This window comes from Sinocyclocheilus grahami, unplaced genomic scaffold, assembly GCF_001515645.1.
Source record: "Sinocyclocheilus grahami isolate Dianchi unplaced genomic scaffold, SAMN03320097.WGS_v1.1 scaffold54.1, whole genome shotgun sequence".
Taxonomy (NCBI): domain Eukaryota; kingdom Metazoa; phylum Chordata; class Actinopteri; order Cypriniformes; family Cyprinidae; genus Sinocyclocheilus; species Sinocyclocheilus grahami.
In genome coordinates, this window is record NW_015505233.1 from 1,387,347 (window position 1) to 1,406,265 (window position 18,919).

Sequence of the window (18,919 nt, forward strand, 5' to 3'; positions counted from 1 at the left end):
TTGCAAACACTGTGGAAAAAAATCAAGGCTTAAATTAAATCTTTATATTAAAAGTACATAAACAGACCTCACAAGTATGAAACCATTCAAAGAGCAAATTTATTCATTACTCATCATTTCATCAGACGTTGTCTCTATGTTGGATAATGATCCATTAAAGTCACGGCATGTTTACGGCAACAATCTCTACTGCTAAATCCCCAATCCACATCTTTCATAATTGAATCTCTCTTTTATTCCATGGGCCACTTCATTTGTTTTGCTGTTAACCTCCATCAAAATATTATAATGCGCCATTTTGATATGCCGTTCAGGATACACTAAAAACAAAAAATTGCAAGTACTAAACAAACAGCAGTAGGAACAAAGCAAGTGTGGCCTTCTTTTATTCTGCGACACGCTCCTCTGAAAGTCAGACAGAGTCCTGCTCCAGAATGCAAACTCCAATCATTACAGTCATCAATTGTGCTGTTGCTCTCCTCTGCTGTGTGAGGAGCAAAGAGGTTTGCCCCACTGTATCACCTGGACAAATTGATAAGTGGCTAAAAGATTAACCTTCTCTCCCTGTGAGTGCCCGTCTGTGGAGAGCTGATAAGGTGAGATGCTCCTCAATTGGTAGTAAAGAGAAAATGGAAGTGACAATTTTTCGTAGCTGATTGTTTCATCAATATCAGAGTCGTTATTTTCAAGTCTGCCGCTAAATAGTGTGGGATCTTTTTCGGAACAACTTAATTACTTTCAGTTTAATCTGTGTATCACGGCGTGTCGTTTAGCAAGTGCAAAAGAATAAGAAATAGCTGTGGGATACATTTAATGGAAAGTTAGCAAGTAAACAAAATGGACACGCATTTGCAACACTGCATATGTTTTAGAGTGCACTACATAATGGTAATTGAGAAACAAGATGGGTTTGATTCTTTGTTGTATTATTACAGCACTTATAGTATAATAAAGACACTTTCGCTTTAGATTATGGAGAAAGCGAGGCATCGTGTTTTATGATGTTTTGTTTATCGCACTAATTAGATTAGCATGGAGGGCTGACGTTTCAGCAGCTTGACACTTGCAAATGCCTTATTAAACAGAATGAAATCTTACTCACAACCACGAGATCTAAAAATGCCTTTAAACAACACAACAATCCTTCAGTCAAGGAACTGAACTCAAATAAACCGACTACAATTAGTCCTTCAAGTCGCTCATTGCTACTTAAAATACCGACAGAAGATTTTCAATTTCCCACAGCCTTTCAATTAGGTTTGCTGATACAGGCGAAATCTCGAGGGAGCCTGGTGTCCGTGGGACATCTGCGTTGAAGAGCTGCTGTGTTTCCAGAGTAGTTTATGGAGATATCAAACATGTTGATGAGGCAGAAAGCGCTCTTTAATTCACTGCTAGCTGCTGATTTGCCTACCAAGGCTATCGGGTCCACAAAACACCGACAGCTGCCAGACAATACTTAATCTACCCAGAACTTGCTACATCGACACTCTTATATGGCAAACGGAAAACAACATGGGGGGAGAACTCATATGAAACAACTTTGCTGACAGTAAACAGAGTCAAAGTTTCTTTCAGAAGTACAAACACACAACTGAAAAGAAAAAATGCACGGTGAGTTTGAGACTGAACGGCCTTCAGTGCTTCAAGGACAGCGCTGCTCTGTTTTCTTGCTTTTTAAAACAAAAAATAAAAAATGATGAAGGTCCTAAACACTTGGATGTGAGACACATTCAGATAATGATTTATGGTCTACAGGTAACAAACCAAAGAGTACAATTCAGAGCACTTTACAACACCGTCTAGAATATTTCATCTTTCCATTATGCACACAGACCTTGAGTGTATAAATATAAATATACAGGACATATAAAAGATTCTATGCGAAGTCAAGAGGATCAGATGCCTCATAACTAAAAAAAATACAAATAAAAGGAAGGCAGCTGCTTATCACATTGAGTTTGATCTGTCATGTGAGCAGAATATGAGTAGCCACATCCTCAGGTAGGTCACAAGTCAAAGACATTTGTGTTTAGTCTGCGTCTGATGCTGATCAGTCAAAATGTTATCTAAACAGCCCTCTGCGACATTATAAAGTACTCCACCTTGAGCCGACGTCCACAAGATGTTATTTACGAAGATCCGTTCTGCAGACCAAAGCAAAGCTGAGAGATGCGATGAGATTTTTTTTCCAATTTTCCAATTTGCTTTGTCAACAGAACGAGAAGGAGCTTATTTCAGAGGGAAGTGTGGTGCAAAATGTGCCGAAACGGCACACGCCACTGCGTCTTCTCTCCAGTGCAACTGGAAAACTGAAGGAGAAAGTCAAGCTGTCACAAAATCATCTACACTCTGATGGTTCCTTACACTTTTTTGGTTATTAGATCACCATTACCCGGAGGGGGCAATCCGATTATGTGGGCTACATCTCGTTAAAAACAACTCATACTTCCGAGCCACTAATTCAAAACGCACATGAAAAAAATATATGTTAATGAGATGCAGAATGGGCATTTAGCTTAGCGCGTAAACTGACAGGAAACCCATAAACTAGATTTTCTATTCCCCAAGAAAATTCTCAGAACTGAGTGGAACATCCTGGTTCTGGGAGTTAAAAATCATATTCATTTGCTCCACACAGAAATTGGACATATAAACCTGTCAATTTAGACCATTAGTGGTGGGGATTTTTCAGTGACTCTTTCTGCAAGTTGTTCTGATGGATACAGCGACTGTCAGCGACTGTATTACTCATTCAACCAATTTGAACATGTTAAAACATTACCATTGTCTTGCATTCATACAAATACGAACACAAAAGATCAGAAATGCAAACGTGCAAAATTTTGCATTCTTCTTAAGTCCAAGTTTTTTGATGCAATTAGATAATTGATAAGTAATTTGTGAGATTTTTTAAATACACTTATTACTACTATATACACTATTTTTGATCAAATAAATGCAGCCCTGATGAGCATAAGCAATTAAAAACATTTCAAAAATTCTCAAAAATTTGAATGGTACCTTTTGCAATATTGTGATTCCTCAGAGTTGATTAGATTAAAACTCTTTATTAACATTTTTTATCCTTTATGGAGAACAAACACTGTTGGAAAAGCAACCTACAAGGGTGGCATTGTGACATCTCAAGATACATAAAGAGGTTCTCCAGACATGGTCAGCGGGGGACTGGGTCAATAGGGTCATATCTTGACACGGTGCTCCATGTAGTGACTGCATGTATTCCATGTGTGTGACCTGCCTCTCTTCTCGCACATGTTCTCACCCTAACAAGCAGAGGTGCCATGTGATCAAGGGTTCAGGCTTTGGAGCCCGAATGGTGGACTGAAAGGAATCCCACCCTTTGACGATGTTTACGGCATAAAGCTTAGTTAGGCAGTTTCAGAGACAGTTGATTTTCAAAGCAGACTTAGAAAAGACAAGAGACCGCTCCCTGTTTTGCTCTAACCCCCGTCACCCCCAAGCAGTTGTTCCCATGGTTACTGCAGCTGCCACATTCTGCAAGTCGTCATGTGAAACAACACAGAGTTTGATCTGACATGTTTCACTCACTAAAGACATCTGTCATTTCTGAATGAACGCTATACCTCATCTAGCAAACATGAATATGATCAGATGAGTGCACAGCGATGTGCATGAAAAGATCACAATTTATGACTCATTTCTTTTGAACTCGAGTTTGCGTGTGTACTGTTTTTATGATGTTATGAGTGTGTTGCTGATGAGAGAGCATTTCTATAAGAAACTAATTCACAATGAACCTGGAAATAAAATCATCATTACCTTCATAAATTACGCAAATGAATGAATGGGGGTAGGGTGTTTATATATTTTATGAAATGCATTAATTGTTTATCAGGATCAAATATGCAGATTATAATGTTTTTTAGCCTTTGAAAGAACGCGTATTTAACAGAGGCAATCAAACACACTTCTGAGTATGTTTTGAATAAAAGCCTCCTGACATCTCCCAGATAATTTACAGAAGTAACCCCTTTAACGCAGATCTGGTACAATGATTTATTGAATTTACTAAATTTTTTAAGGTAAGTGGTTGCAATCAATTTATTTTTGCTACATTTAAATAAACAAATTTAGTTGACTAACTTTCAAAAAAATTTTTTTAATTAAATGTAGCTAAAATAAATTGTTTGCAACCTCTTACCTTAAAAAAATAAATAAATTAGTATAATTTTTTTCAGTGCAAGCACTGCAGTCCGCAATGATTTTCAAAGAGCAAGTGTTATCAGTGGCTTTTACACTTTACACTGAATATTGAATGTTCAGTCTTTTGCAAAATGTTATAATGCAATTTCTAACTAAACAGGGATTTACAGCTGTGGATGTGTTTATGACTCGTTATTACGATGAATCTGGTACATACTGCCTTTTGATTATGCATGTTTTGATGTGTACTGCTTACACAAATTTAGCAAATACATTATTTATAAGCTTTCCATTGAAAAACAGCGATCTATCGTCGATGATTGAGGCTTAGACCTTTAGAATGATATATAGTTTGTCAAGATTAATGATGTCCCTTTTCATTTAATCTATTTGTAAACATTGACATGTGCAAACAGAGTGTTCAGTGCGCCGGCGTCCAGGTCTTAAAATGTAATTTATTCCTGTGAGGGCAAAGCTGAATATTCAGCATCATCACTTCAGTCTTCAGTGTCACATGATCCTTCAGAAATCACTCTAATATGCTATTTTGCTGATTATTGTGAAAACTTTTGAAAATGTTGAAAATACTGCTTCTTAAAATTCTTTGAAGAATAGAATGATCTAAACAGGATTTTGTAACAATGTAAAAATACTTTTGCAATTTCAATTTTTACTAAAGTTGTAATTTCCATGCTCAAAGCATTGTCTAAAAAGAGCTTACTTTTTAGATATTGGGGAAATATCGTAATGTCTGTGAAAAAATATGTGATGTCATGCACCTCATTTCATGCACTTAGGTTATTTCTGCACAAACAAGTTACAGCATAACATCTGTATGGATCCAGTTAGATATTTCCTACATAACACCTTTCACATATGGTGCACTAAAAAAAGGTGTGCCATTGTTTCCACCAAAGGTCTAGTATGCAGTTATGAACATATGTGACGCTTATCTTAGATCTCCTCACAGTAACACCCCTTTTGTATTGTCTCTGATCAGCTTCTCACTCAAAGCGATGCTGGCGCTGTGCCATAATTTGTTGCGCTGGACTTTATATCAATTGGCATCATGTGAAGCCATTTCGGGCTGTCATTCTTCATTGGCTTGTCTGCAAACAAAACGGTCATTAGGGATAAGAACTACTCAAAGTGATGTAGTGTTCCTAAATTATGGATGCAGTGATTTGGTCGGTGACAGAAGCATAAGACTACACCAGGCTGGAGACAGAATTTCTGACTTCACCTGTCTCTCTAACCAGGACTGATAACCACTGAGTTAGGATTAACATATGCACGAAAATGCATTCACTTTTGTGAATTGCAAATGAAGCAGTTAACAGTTGTAAGAAAAAACCGATGATTAGAGAGCACCAGGTAGACTGACAGAACTACTCAGTATGCAGATTTGCATACAATATTTGGAGTACATGCTAAAGTAATTAAAATGATTTGAAGCGCTTTACAAAAAGATTAGCAAACACTCATTAACACTTTGATAAGATGGACAGCTCTCTCCATTCAACAAGCCAAGAAGCATCGCCGAGTAATCCAAACAAACAGCTGGAAATCACAAATTAGATAAAGTTTCTTTCTCATTAAAAGTAGAACTGATGTAACGCAGCTTTCCAGTGTCACAGTGTCAATTTTATGACCTCAGAATTCATTTACAAATCACTCTAGTTTAAAGGAGCATCTATGAATTGACAAAGACTTGGTTTTTAGCAGTGGTTCAAAATGTAGTTCAATTAGATTTCAAACAAAATATGGCAATAGCAACCCCAAGGTCATAGGTTTGATTCCCAGGGAACTAATAAAATGTTCTCCTTTGAATGCAATGTAAGTAGCTTTGGGTAAAGGTACGTGCCAAATTCATAAATGTAAATGTGAAATGTCATTACTGCCCCTCATTATCACTTTTATACATGTGGGTAAAGCCAACCAAATTCCCACTCACTAACATAAAGCCATTTAACTCAGCTGTGACCTGTTGGAATTCTCCAAGGTGCTTCACCGTCAGACTTCCCTGCAATCCTTAACTGCTTTCATCTCTCTTCTCTTTGACTTTGACACAATAACTTTAAAAGACAGATTTGTAGGTCTTCAGTTGCACCACCCTGGATCATACATTTCGCAACGCCTTTGGAGCGACTCCCTGAAAATCAATGATAGAGCACCATTTTTTGATTATCAGCCATACAAGTTTCCAGCTAGAGAATCAAGGCTTTTTCTCTACAAAAGGAAAAGACTGAATAAAACAGCCAGAGATTCGAAGTCCAAGAAGTGAAGGCTCTGTACTTCAAGCGTCAAAAATATCAGAAAGAACTCTTCAGGTTTATCTGCAATAACTTTTTACTTTGCCTCAACCGTCAAAGAATTCAAAAGTCCACGCAAGGAAAAACTCGACATATAGAGCTGAAAACTAAAGGTATCCCTTTTTAGCCTAATTGTTGGTACATCTGAGTGGATAATACGAGTAGGTCATTTTAACCTGTCTGACGGCTACTAGGAATTGTTAGGTTGTTCTAAGACTGATGTATCCTACTGTGGATCGGGGGAAATTTAGTTTCCAGAGCACTTAAAACTTTGTCCCCCACAGGTCTTAAAATCACAGCAGGACTAAAATCACATGCAATGCCTCAGAAATGAAAAGAAAAGGAAAAGACGTTCAGTGGCTTCACAGCATGCTGTAAACATGACTTTTTCCTCTGAGAACACTCAGCTGTTGTTATCTCAAATTATCCCTAGACTCTTTGAAACCCTACTTGTTCAGCAAATTTTATCATTTAATCACTGGACAAAACCATTTGGCACAAGACCAATCAAAGTTTTCTCTTAACTACCGGCAAAAAAGATTTTATTGAGTTACAAACCATTCAGAGAAAATTATGGTACCTTGCTGGCTGTGGCGATGAAACAGTCCCTTAGTTTTTTTTTATTTTTTATTCAGAATGGCATTACTAAAAGCATTTTTCTTAAATACAAAAAGAAAATAAGCAAATGGAGAGGAATCACATGAATATTTCATTGCATTTTCAGCAGACACTGATGGATGCATAAGAAGTTGATGATTGGTTTTGGGCTAAATCCTGCAGAGAAGTTTTGGGAAACAACGGTCAAGTGAATTGTTGAATATAATATGGATTTGATGCCCGCTGGCCACGAGCAACACTGCTGAAGCAGACAGGTGCACTTATCTATTTCTGTGAGGCATCTATAAATCAAAGCTGAAAAAATCCCTCTGTAAAATTTACAGGACTGAAAAATAAATATATATCGCCTTATGGTTGTGATTGTGTTATATACCACTATGCAGCATTATTAGATCATTTTGAAATCATTTTTGGAGAGAGCACTGATAAAACAAGTAGAGTTCATAAGAGCAAAATGAGGGGGGGGGGAAACTCATATTCCTTTATATGTTAAGAAAGGAATCCAATCCAGCGCTGCCCACAAATGTACTAAGAAAATGTAGGCCTAAATCTAAAATTTTAGTGTAATTAACTATAAATTCTATACATTTTATTGAATAAAAATATATAATTTACTAAAATGTATATACTGTATATATTCTATCATTATCATTCAAAAGTTTGGGGTGATAACTGAAAATGTTTTTGACTTATGCTGACCAAGGCTGCATTTATTTGATTCAAAATACTGTGAAAATATTACTACAATTTAAAATAACTGTGATGGCAATCAAAAAAACATTCGAATATGCTATTAGATGCTCAAGTAACATTGCTTATTAATATCAATGTTGAAAACACTTGTGCTGATTATCTTTTTTTTTTTTGTGGAAATGGTTATTGTCAGACTCTGTTCCTTGTTTTGTCCTCCTCCTCACCTGTCTGCCCCTCGTTATCTGCCCTATTTGAGTTCTAGCCCATTCTGTTCTCCCTTGTCCAGAATTGTATATGTCTACCCTTGCTACGTGTGTTTTCCTTGTTCCCTGGATGTTATTAAAACCTATATGTTTGAATTCCACTCCTCGTCTCCTCGCTCCTTCGTCTCCGTGCTCCCCACCATAGCGAACAGTGACAGATATATGATTTTATGATTCTTTGATGAATGGAAAGTTTAAAAAAACAATTTTTATTATAATATCCTTTACTGTCACTCTTGATCATTTTAATGCATAAAAGTAATTTTCATAAAAAAAACGTAGTGATTCCAAACTTTTATTAGCAATTAACTGTGATTCATTAATTGGCAATGCAAGCAATTAAATTAAATGACCACTCTATTTTTTAAACATATTATTAAAAATCAAAGATAAGATAAAGATAATGCACTATATACAAAAAGAATGGAATACACTCTTAAAAATAAAGGTGCTTCACGATGCCATAGAAGAACCTTTTTGTCTAAATGGTTCCATAAAGAACCTTTAACATCTGAAGAACCTTTCTGTTTCACAAAAGGTTCTTTGGGGCGAAAGAAGGTTCTTCAGATTATAAAAAGGTAAGAAAGAGATGGTTCTTTAAAGAACCTTTGACTGAATGGTTCTTCGTGGAACCAAAAATGGTTCTTCTATGGCATCGCTTGAAGAACCTTTTGAAGCACCTTTATTTTTAAGAGTGTAGGGGGAAAATGGTTTGTGTTTGAGCTTTTTTTTTTTTACACAGAAAAGCGTGTGCTGTGGATAACACAGCTCCTCTCACCGAATCTGAAGGTACAGCTTGAGGGGGAGGTCACTCCAAATGAACACATTTCCTGTCTGATTTCTGTACAGACCCCGGTTACTGAATTGCAGGGCAGGCAGTCAGACAGACTGCAATTTTTCCTAGAACATACAATTACCATCTTCGTGAGGTGAATGCAAAACGACACAATGAAGTACTTTTGGAAATAATACTTCCAGTCTCAACCTCCCCGAGTGTTTCAGTAAATATAGAGGCTTACATGCAAGAAGAATAAAAAAATCCAATAGAAATGGTCTCAACATACTGACATGAGGCACCTGTGTCTTTCATCTGTGCCATCAAGGAGATCGGCCAGTTTATTTAGCTGGAGCGATTTTGATTCCTCATAAATCTGCTCATCTCACTTGACAGCATATGTTGTGAGGAAAGTGGGTCATGTAGGGAAGGTCTGGGCTGAGTGGCAAGCCTGTCACAGATTAAAACATGTGGCTAGAAAAAATAATGCAAATTCGTGCCCTGCGGCTGCCAGCTTTCTTTAATACGAGCTGAGGTTTTTTGGCAGTCCTTCAAGAATTGCCAGGAAGATCGCTAGGGAAGCTTTCTTACGATTATCATTAGCTGGAATACATTAACGTAGACTCTGTGCACTGTTTTCAGGTGGCCAGAGTAAAAGTGTGCATGTACCAATCAATGTCAAGGTTAATGAGACAACTAGAAAAAAAAATACTGGGAAGTCACTGAAATTCAACCCGTTTTGAGCAAAACCCATGAGGAAGCGTCAATTTCCTCCTTGTTTACGCGTCTGAGTTTCCTAAACTGAACCCTGAGGATCAATGCACTCTGATCGGAATGACCTTCCAGGGCATCTGCATTCACATTATGCTCTATTTCAGACATGGCTCGCATTCATCTGCTTTCAACTGCTGGCCAATTTAACGCAATTTCCAGATCAAAAATACCTTAGGGGGATTACGTTACACCACTCTCATCCTCGCCTGTAGCCACGACGGAGCCCGTCAGTACGCTATCACAGAACCCAAATAAGGCATTAATTGTAAACTGATTTGCTTTAGATTTGCTGATTTGAAAAAAGTGTGACTGTGTAGACATATATGATATAACAGATACAGAGATGTGGAGACTATATAGGAAATACTATGTGATAGTGAGCAATATAATATAAAATATAATACTATCTGTCTATCTATCTGTCTGTCTATCTATCTATCTATCTATCTATCTATCTATCTATCTATCTATCTATCTATCTATCTATCTATCTATCTATCTATCTATCTATCTATCTATCTATCTATCTATCTATCTATCTATCTATCTATCTATCTATCTATCTGTCTACCTGTCTACCTGTCTACCTGTCTGTCTGTCTGTCTGTCTGTCTGCCTGCCTGCCTGCCTGCCTGTGTCTGTCTGTCTCTCTGTCTGTCTGTCTGTCTGTCTATCTATCTATCATCTGAATTTGCTGTTCTCTTATTGTTTTTTTAAGCACTGAACATCTTTATAATATGAAGTGATATAGGTAATATAAAGTTCATAATATCTGTCACATGCTGAGAAAAAGATATTAAATATAGACTTGCTACAGAAAACATGTTTCAGGCGTATATGGAATATTGATTTTCTACAAGAAAATGTACTATAACAGAGTCAATCCATTATTGTTAACCATTTTGTATGTATGTATTTATTTTTGCTGTCTTGTATTAGAATTATATTATGTTTTAGAACTTATAGTGTCAATAAAAACAAAATCATCAAAATGAATCAAAATTATGGAACAAAATGTACTGTATACAGTATGTGCATTAAGTTCTTAGAATATACTAATTGATTAGATTAATATACAATGCAAACATGTCTGCATATGTGGCAAAGGAGCGTGTCATTTCTGATAACAAGAGAGTGATTATTTATAGAGGTGGCCAGGTGAAGGTATAAGATACAGGCCTGGAGTGTTTCGATTTTCAAACATTAGAAGGTCATATTAGACTCTGAAATATTGATTCATAACTCAGCAGTATGAGAGATTAAAGCTGGATTCTTTTGATGAGGTTGACAGTGAAAACAGAAACTCAGAACGCATTTAGAACAGCCTCCTCTATGTCAAGTTCATTTATCCAGCTGACCGTTTTCTGATCAGAGCTGCCAAACCAGCTGTGAATCTTAAACTAGCATACACTGCTGAAAGTGGCAGGTAAACTAAACAGCCATATAAGTAGAGAAAAGGTGGAGAAAAGGAAGCAGAAACATTGTGTTGCACCTGCATTCCTAAGCTACAGTTGGAATAAAGCCATGTGTGATTGTGCTGTGATTAGCTCTACCGATGGATTATGGAAATAGGCTTTTGAAAAACTGAGTTATATAAGCACAACAGCTTCCTATAATTGTATCCACTTCTGTTTCTAGCTTTTCAGTGAATAAACTGATTAATATTTGTGTCACAGGAATTTATTTTTTTACTTGTTTCTAAAGTGTTTTTTTAATGGTGAAGGGCATTAACGGTGGACCTGAAGACACGGTTTGCAAACATTCTTGTTTTATGCCACATTCAGTTAAACATACATATAAATAAAAATAGTCAGCATTAAGGTCACAATAAGTATCTGTAAAATGCTGATATACATTTTTATATAATACGTTTTATTAAATATATTTTAAAATTATAAAATGTGCATGTATATATACAGTATATATATATATACGTATATATATTAATTAATGAGTTTAATTATTAATTATTTTAATTATTTATGTTTACTGATCAAATTATTTTCACACAAAACAAAAGCAGAAGACAACTTACTATAGAAATTGTATCTGAAAAAAAATCTGCTGAAGTTGGCTCTTTCCCTGTATACTGTTTTCTTAGCACTGAGCATCTGTATTATATAAAGTAATATAGGCAATATAAAGCTCATAATATCTGTCACATGCAGAGTTAAAGATAAATAAAATATTAAATATAGACTTGCAACAGAAAACAAATTGTGGTTGTACATGCAATATTTATAAGAAATAAGTATACATACATACTGTAAATTTTTGAATTACCTTTATATATAATTAACATAAATTCAATTATAACTATATACAATTATAAATTTCATTGTGTTTAGCCCTATTCATTAAATGTATGAAAATGTATATAAAATATATAAAAAATAGTGGTAAACCCCAAAAGACTTGAATGAAACTCATTAAATGAACCTGCTTTAAAATCAGGAACTATGTTTTCTTTCCTATAATGTACTCTGCAAAGCATTAGACTCAGATGCATTTTAATTGCAGTAAATGCAAACTTCATGAAAACCTGATGCAAATACCCTTTCAGCAGCAAAATGTCAATAGCAAACTATTTTAGAAGATTGATGGTCCAAACCTGAAAACTAGTTGCGTGAAGACGTCAATAAATTACCCTGTTACCTGCAGCAAATTCCTCTGTGGATTTCTTCTGTATAAACAGGAACTAAATATTTGTATTTATAATACTTAGATGGAAAAAAGAACCACAGACCCCCTACAACCAGAGTGTTCCAGTTTAGTCACATCTCTTTTCATGTCTTAAGAGTTTGCCAGAATGAAATATATCCCCCCCTCTCTTTGGTATAGAAACTGTGAACTCCGAGCAGCAAATGGAACAAGCTGGGCAATTGTGCTCACTTTTCTCACTCAGAATCGTTCTGCACTTTAAGGCTGAATTGAAATGGAGTAGGATGCTTGTGGCAGGAGCCATTCAGTGCAGGGAGGTTTGCAGGATTGAAAATCAACAGGCAATGTGTAGTTATGCTGCTCACTGATTAAAAGAGATCAACACCATTGATTTTCTGTACACTTAAATCATTCTCTCTTATAGGATTTCAGTCAACAGCTTTGGTGGCAAAGACTGCTGTGTCGGAGCCATTTATCCTTTCCCTCTTCTGTCGATATGTGGAAAGGGCCCAGCGACGTAATTCAGTTAAAATGACTGGCCCATCATTGGACCGTGTCATTTTAAGGCCCCCGTCTATTTGGCCAAAGTGCAAGTTTCTAAACCCAAAAGACATTGGTTAACATTATTTAAAACGGCAATAGCGAGCGTGTTTTGCTTTGTAGGCGGTGAAAAAGACCTTTAAAGCAAATTGAAACATCTCGTCCACTCGTGTAGCGGTAATACAACACGGGGGCACAAGCAATTTGTAGAAACGCTTCGTTTTTTACCCTAATTACACACTTACTTCCAGCTGTGCAGCTGGTGGAGGGAAGCTATTTGCTCTTAATGAGTATCCAATGGTCTTACAAAAAATACGTAATGCTATGCAGACGCTGCTGTTCGTATTAGGGAAGGAGCGAATTCCAAATGCATTTAACTTTAGTTATTCGAAACTTTCTTTAAGTGTTTAACTCTTAAGGAAGACAGAGGAACAGAATGGCAATTTCAAATGAATGTGTGATGAGTGTTACAATCAACCGGAACAACAGGGACATCTTCACGAGGGTCTCTCCTCGCCTCTTCCTCTCTCTCCAGCAGAAGACGTCTAAATTAAAGACATTTAGCAGAGGCTCTTATCCAGAGCGACTTACAAAAGTGTATCGTTCTCCCATGTGAGACTGCCATGGTCAACAGATGGCAAACATGCTGACATGAATGGTTTACTGGTAGTAGGGAAACAATGGCTGTAAAAAGGCTAAGTCTGTGTGTGTGTGTGTGTGTATGTCATGAATGGTTTTATTTTTTGTCAAAATAATAATTCTACAATGCATGACCCTATAGGAATGCAAACAGGGTGTCAAAATGACTCGTATTGGATTCATTGGTTTTCTACCATGAAAAGGCAGCTGTTCAAATGTTCCAATTTTACTTGATTATACACAAATGTTTGAATGTTTCAGTAATGCTCATTTGTTCACTTTATATTTAATAAAAAAACTGAAATTCAATATAAGTAATTATAACTATAACAAATGTGTTTTTATGTGAGAAATTTTAATTTGCTTGCAACTTTTTGCAGACTTTATATAGCTAAGATCGCCGCAAACAGCATCAGCAAATCTCACACAAAACGTTTTCACACTTCTGTCCACAGATTTTGGCAGATTTTACACTCTTCCCTACTGAGGGAATGAGACCAGTACTAGTCAAAGGTTTGGAAACATGGTTTGATGATGTATGTATGCTATGAAATTTTGATGATGTGATGCATGCATGTATGATAGGAAACTGATGAAATAATTTCAAGTTATTTCGATGAAGACAGAAAAGTATGATAATTATGTCATTTTTAACATGTAACTGACATAATATATGTAACTATATGTAATAATATGTAACTGACATCACTGCAAACCACAAACTGTAATTCTTCTTGCTCTGTTCTGCTTTTGAAACAACCACTTTTCACAATCCTATCACTTTCTGATGGATAAAATCAAGCCCCACCCACCTTTACCTGTTTCACTGAAAAGTGTCACACTACAGAAGTAAAATAAGTTTAAAATGATGTTCTTTGTTTGACTTTGAGATAACAAGGGCTATGAAGTGAGGGTGTGACAAGACCTGTTGTGCTATTTGGATGAATGTGTCACATGGACAGAATACATGGAGAGAAGCAGATGGCATGTCTATATCTTCACTTCTTCTGACTGAAGACACATCAGATGACTTTAAAAGTGAGAAATGCCAAAATTTACAGTGGACAGATGTTCCCTGCTTTGATATGTGGAGATGCAAGATGTACCAATCAAGAGTTAAAAGGACAGTTCACCCAAAAATAAAAAACCTGACATCATGTACTTCCAAACCTGTATGACTTTCTTTCTTTTTTTACATACAATAACCATACAATAAAAGTCAATGGGGGTGTTGTTGTTTTGGACTTCACTGGCTTTCATTGTATATACAAAAACAGACTGAAAAAAACTCTTCAAAATATCTTCTTTTGTGCTCCAAGTATAGAAAGAGAGTCACGCAGGTTTGGAACAACATGACAACAATTTTCATTTTTCACGTGAACTATCCCTTTAAAACTCACAATACAAAGTTCCCATACTTAGCCCAAGGGGATTAATAATGGTATAGTCATGAGGTAGCATTTTAGTCTAAATTGGGATATTAATTTGACCCCGTTAGATTATATGGTTTGTTAAGGCTCAAGATAAAGTGATTGGTTAGCAGACTCCATCACAGAGGTTGTCATTTCAGAGGTGGCATGTTTGAAGGGCAACAGCACTGACATTTCCCTTGTTGCCGGAAACTATCTAACAAGGTATTCCATGGTGTCACCCGCTGCTCAGTTCAGAAGTGTAAGAGAGACAAGCGTTTACAGCTGAAAATAGCTCACTCATTATCAGCGCTGAAGAAATGAGTGGAGGGAGACTTCCATAATCAGCCCAAAATGAAACAGCGACATTTTGATCCATCGTCACCTACTACTCTTCCCAAAGTTGAAGGCAAACATTATAAAGGTTTAAAATCATTATAAAAGCGGATTTACGTTCCAAGGACTAAACGTTTAGTGCTCAAATCTAAAAAGAGACCAAAGACGTAATGTGCCCTGTATAGTGTTCCAAATGCAAAGATTAATTCCACACCAGTACATGCTAATCAAAGGCAACTCCCAATAACTAGTTACATAAGTTTCGAAACTGCCTATAAAATACGGCAGCTTAATTCCCTTGACTCTAGAGTTGTGCTCTAGATTTAGTTCATTTGGCAGAAGAGGCTTATTTCCATCAGCGCTACACTGCTATAATGGGGCGAGTATGTATGTGTGTGTGTCCATGTATGTCATAAAGGGTAAAGGCAGGGGGTGAGGGTTTGGTGAAATGCCCTTAGTTATATTGCCCATTACAGAGCCCCAAGAGTCCCAGTGGACCACCAACATAGGCCACAATAAAACTAGTGGACAGATGGAGATAGCCAGAGAAATATTCCCCATTCACATTCTGACAAAAAAAGACATCCAGTCCCCCATTAAACTACAAGGTCACTTGTTTATGTGCAAATGTAATAAGATACGACTTTTTTTGTTTGTTTACTATCAGTTTCAATATGTTGCAGTAATCTATACTGTACAGTTAGAAACTTTCGGATGTGTTGAACTGTGTTTAGTAAATCAGGAAATTTTTAAAAAGCATCAATAATTTACTACTTTTCCAGAAAGTTCGCAAGAGCGGTGTTAAAAAAAAAAAATTGTAACAGTGTAAAAGTTTTTAGTCACATTTATCTATCACACATATTCTTGTCTATTAATTCAAATGATCTTACACATAATTTTTACTGTAATATTACACATTGTCACAAGTGTGTTGAAATGTTTATAAAATTAGGGAATAATAAAATGCAACAATTAATTATAATTTTTCAGTGAAATGAATATGGCCAAAAGTATACGCAAAACATTTTGAACTACAAAAAAAATAAAAATACACATATGAGTGTGTGCTTAGGTGTCTACATTTTTCGATATATATTGTTTGTGGAGCATTAATAAAAAGAGGAAACACTCTAATGACCTCATTGTTCATTTATGAGCTAAAGACCCCTTAATGACAAACACTGTCTGAAAATGAATCCTTTTGTCTTTCAGAAAAGCAGGTTAATTACCAAACCAGCATCCATTACATGAGTGCTGAATTATTTACATTATGGACACATCCAGCCAAATAGAAGCTCTCACCATGGACAAACTGCAGGAAAAAAAGCTGCTGGACTTCCGTGTGGCATACATATTGTTTTTGAATAATTTGAAAAGAACTTTGTGCAGCTCAGCAAAATAAAACCCACCACTTCTGAAGAAATCCACAGTTGATATGGCTGATCTGAGGATTTTTATTTTAATTTTTATAATGCAGCTGTGGAGTGACAAACTTCATATTGTCACTGACACAATACAAAGATTAATATAGAAGTGAAACATAATTATTCTTGGATTGATTATTTACAAGGATGTGCAACAGAAAGAAAAAGAAACCACCCACAAGGTATCCACTCACAGAGGTGTTGCGTTCTATGAAATGCAGAGAACGCTAACACCCTGTCGACACCCTAAATCTCTCCCATTATAATCAATGCAGCACTGACGCATACACTGGAAGCATATGTTGTGTCGCACTGAGATTGTCTATTTTTGAGATGCTGCATAGCTACTCCTACCACTTAATAACCCATGTCTGTATGAAAAAAATGAATGCACTTTTTTCCCTTTTCTATGAATTTTATTTGTAATGTATTCAAGCCAATGCCTTTGGTTGATTAATTAAGGCTGTTAAAATAAGTATTTTATACACACCAATGCTGCAGCTAAAAATACATTTAAACAATAATATTGTGAAATTCTATTACATTTTAAAAGATAATTTATCTCTCTGATGACATAGATGAATTGTTCAGCAGTTATTACTGCAGTCTTCAGTGTCACATAATTCTTTAGAAAATCATTCTAATATGCTAATTTGCTGCTTAAGAAATATTTATTTTTATCATCAATGCTGAACACAGTTGTGCTGCTTAATATTTTTTGTGTAAACGGTGATCTTTTTTTCCAGGATTCTTTCATGAATAGAAAGTTCATAAGAACCACATTTATTTGTGTACATTTTTGTGTAACTGTAAACGTTTTGTCAATGTAATGCATGCATGCATGCATGCTGAATAATGATTAAATAATTATAAATATATCAAATGCTGAAGTCAGCAGCCTCACAGCTAATTACTGGTCACCCCAAATACTGGGCATCAGAAACACCAAAAACTCTACTGTGTGCTCTGGCTTTTTTTTTTTACCTTTAGGATTGACATTTGTAGATGTGGCCGATCAAGTTAGAAGAAACTCTGACTTACAATGTGGAGCATGAGGTAGTCTCCCAGGCCGGGGGCGCTGTCGATGCGGATCAGGATGCCATCCTTGAGTGAGGTGCTAAAGCCCACTGTCAGCCTGTCCGTACGGGTGCTCGGGCGCTCGTTGGCCGGCCAGTTAAAGGTTATGAGGCCTCCTCCTTTCCCAAATATATATGTTGTTCCAGCTGGAAAAGACAACAAGAGAATGCAAAGATTAGCCTGCATTACTGAGGGCTTGACTCTAAACGCATTTCAACTGCAATACACAAATAATTTTATGAAACTGTGTGCAGAAGAACCTTTTAATTTGTTAAAAAAAAAAGTTTCAGCCTAATATCTTAAGACACATTTTGCTACCATGAACTTTCAGCCAAAGTGAAATATAAATCGAAGAGGCCCATACATGTACACCCACATGTATATACATGTATATTATATATATGTATATAAAAATTTTGATTTCCCCCAACTTTATTCATTCTATTTCTAAAACATGTAGACATTTCACTCAGCAATTACTAGTTAATTGCACACATAATTACAAAGAATGGCAAATATACATCGAATTTAACATGAAAGTAGAAAGTAGAAAGACTGATATATATTTTTATACACAACTTCAAAAAACTAATTTTAACAGTGTGCTTAGTGACATGAAATCCACTTAAATGTCATTCCAAATGCAGCAGAGAAAAAACAGCAGGATGAAAACCAGAATAACCCCACACATTGTCACATCCACAAACGCTGATAGTACAAGAACCAATGACGTGCCACTAAAATGTCCTCTTCAAGTTTCCCAAACTAGGCCAAAGACTTTTTGAGAAAAGTCCTGACATTTTTAAGTTGTCAGCGGCAGCTCTTACCCGCGTTCTGGAAGCACTAGCGATCAGATCTTAAGCATGAATAATGCCCACACCTGGGTCAGAAAAGTCATAATTCTTCAGGCTCATATTCTCAGCAGAGCCTGCTGGAAAATGCTGTGACCTATCCAAGTTAAATATAACTCTTTCCAGGGAATAACAGCAGGAGCCTTTGATGAATGAATTCTGTTATTATCATGCATTATACGAGGGAAAAGACTTCACCTGGAATAGAGGTAGGGCAATAATTATTTCCGATTTGGCCAGCCGCAAACTGAAACTCGGGAAATGGTGTTGCAGTAAACAAAAGCATTGTTGGGTAAACTGCAATTTCATGGGACTATTTGTTTTGGACAACAGTTGCGGGGGGGGGGGGGGGGGCCGTGG

General features: G+C 36.3%; 1 protein-coding gene across 2 annotated transcripts in view; it reads right to left on the reverse strand.

The window, feature by feature from the left end:
• The window catches only part of nrxn3a (neurexin 3a), a 316,731-nt gene that overhangs the window by 56,987 nt on the left and 240,825 nt on the right, over positions 1 to 18,919 (reverse strand). For both annotated transcript variants that reach the window (XM_016269700.1, XM_016269699.1), the window contains one exon: positions 17,673 to 17,854. In XM_016269700.1, coding sequence (XP_016125186.1) covers positions 17,673 to 17,854 — 182 coding nt within the window. The remainder of the gene's footprint in view (positions 1 to 17,672; positions 17,855 to 18,919) is intronic.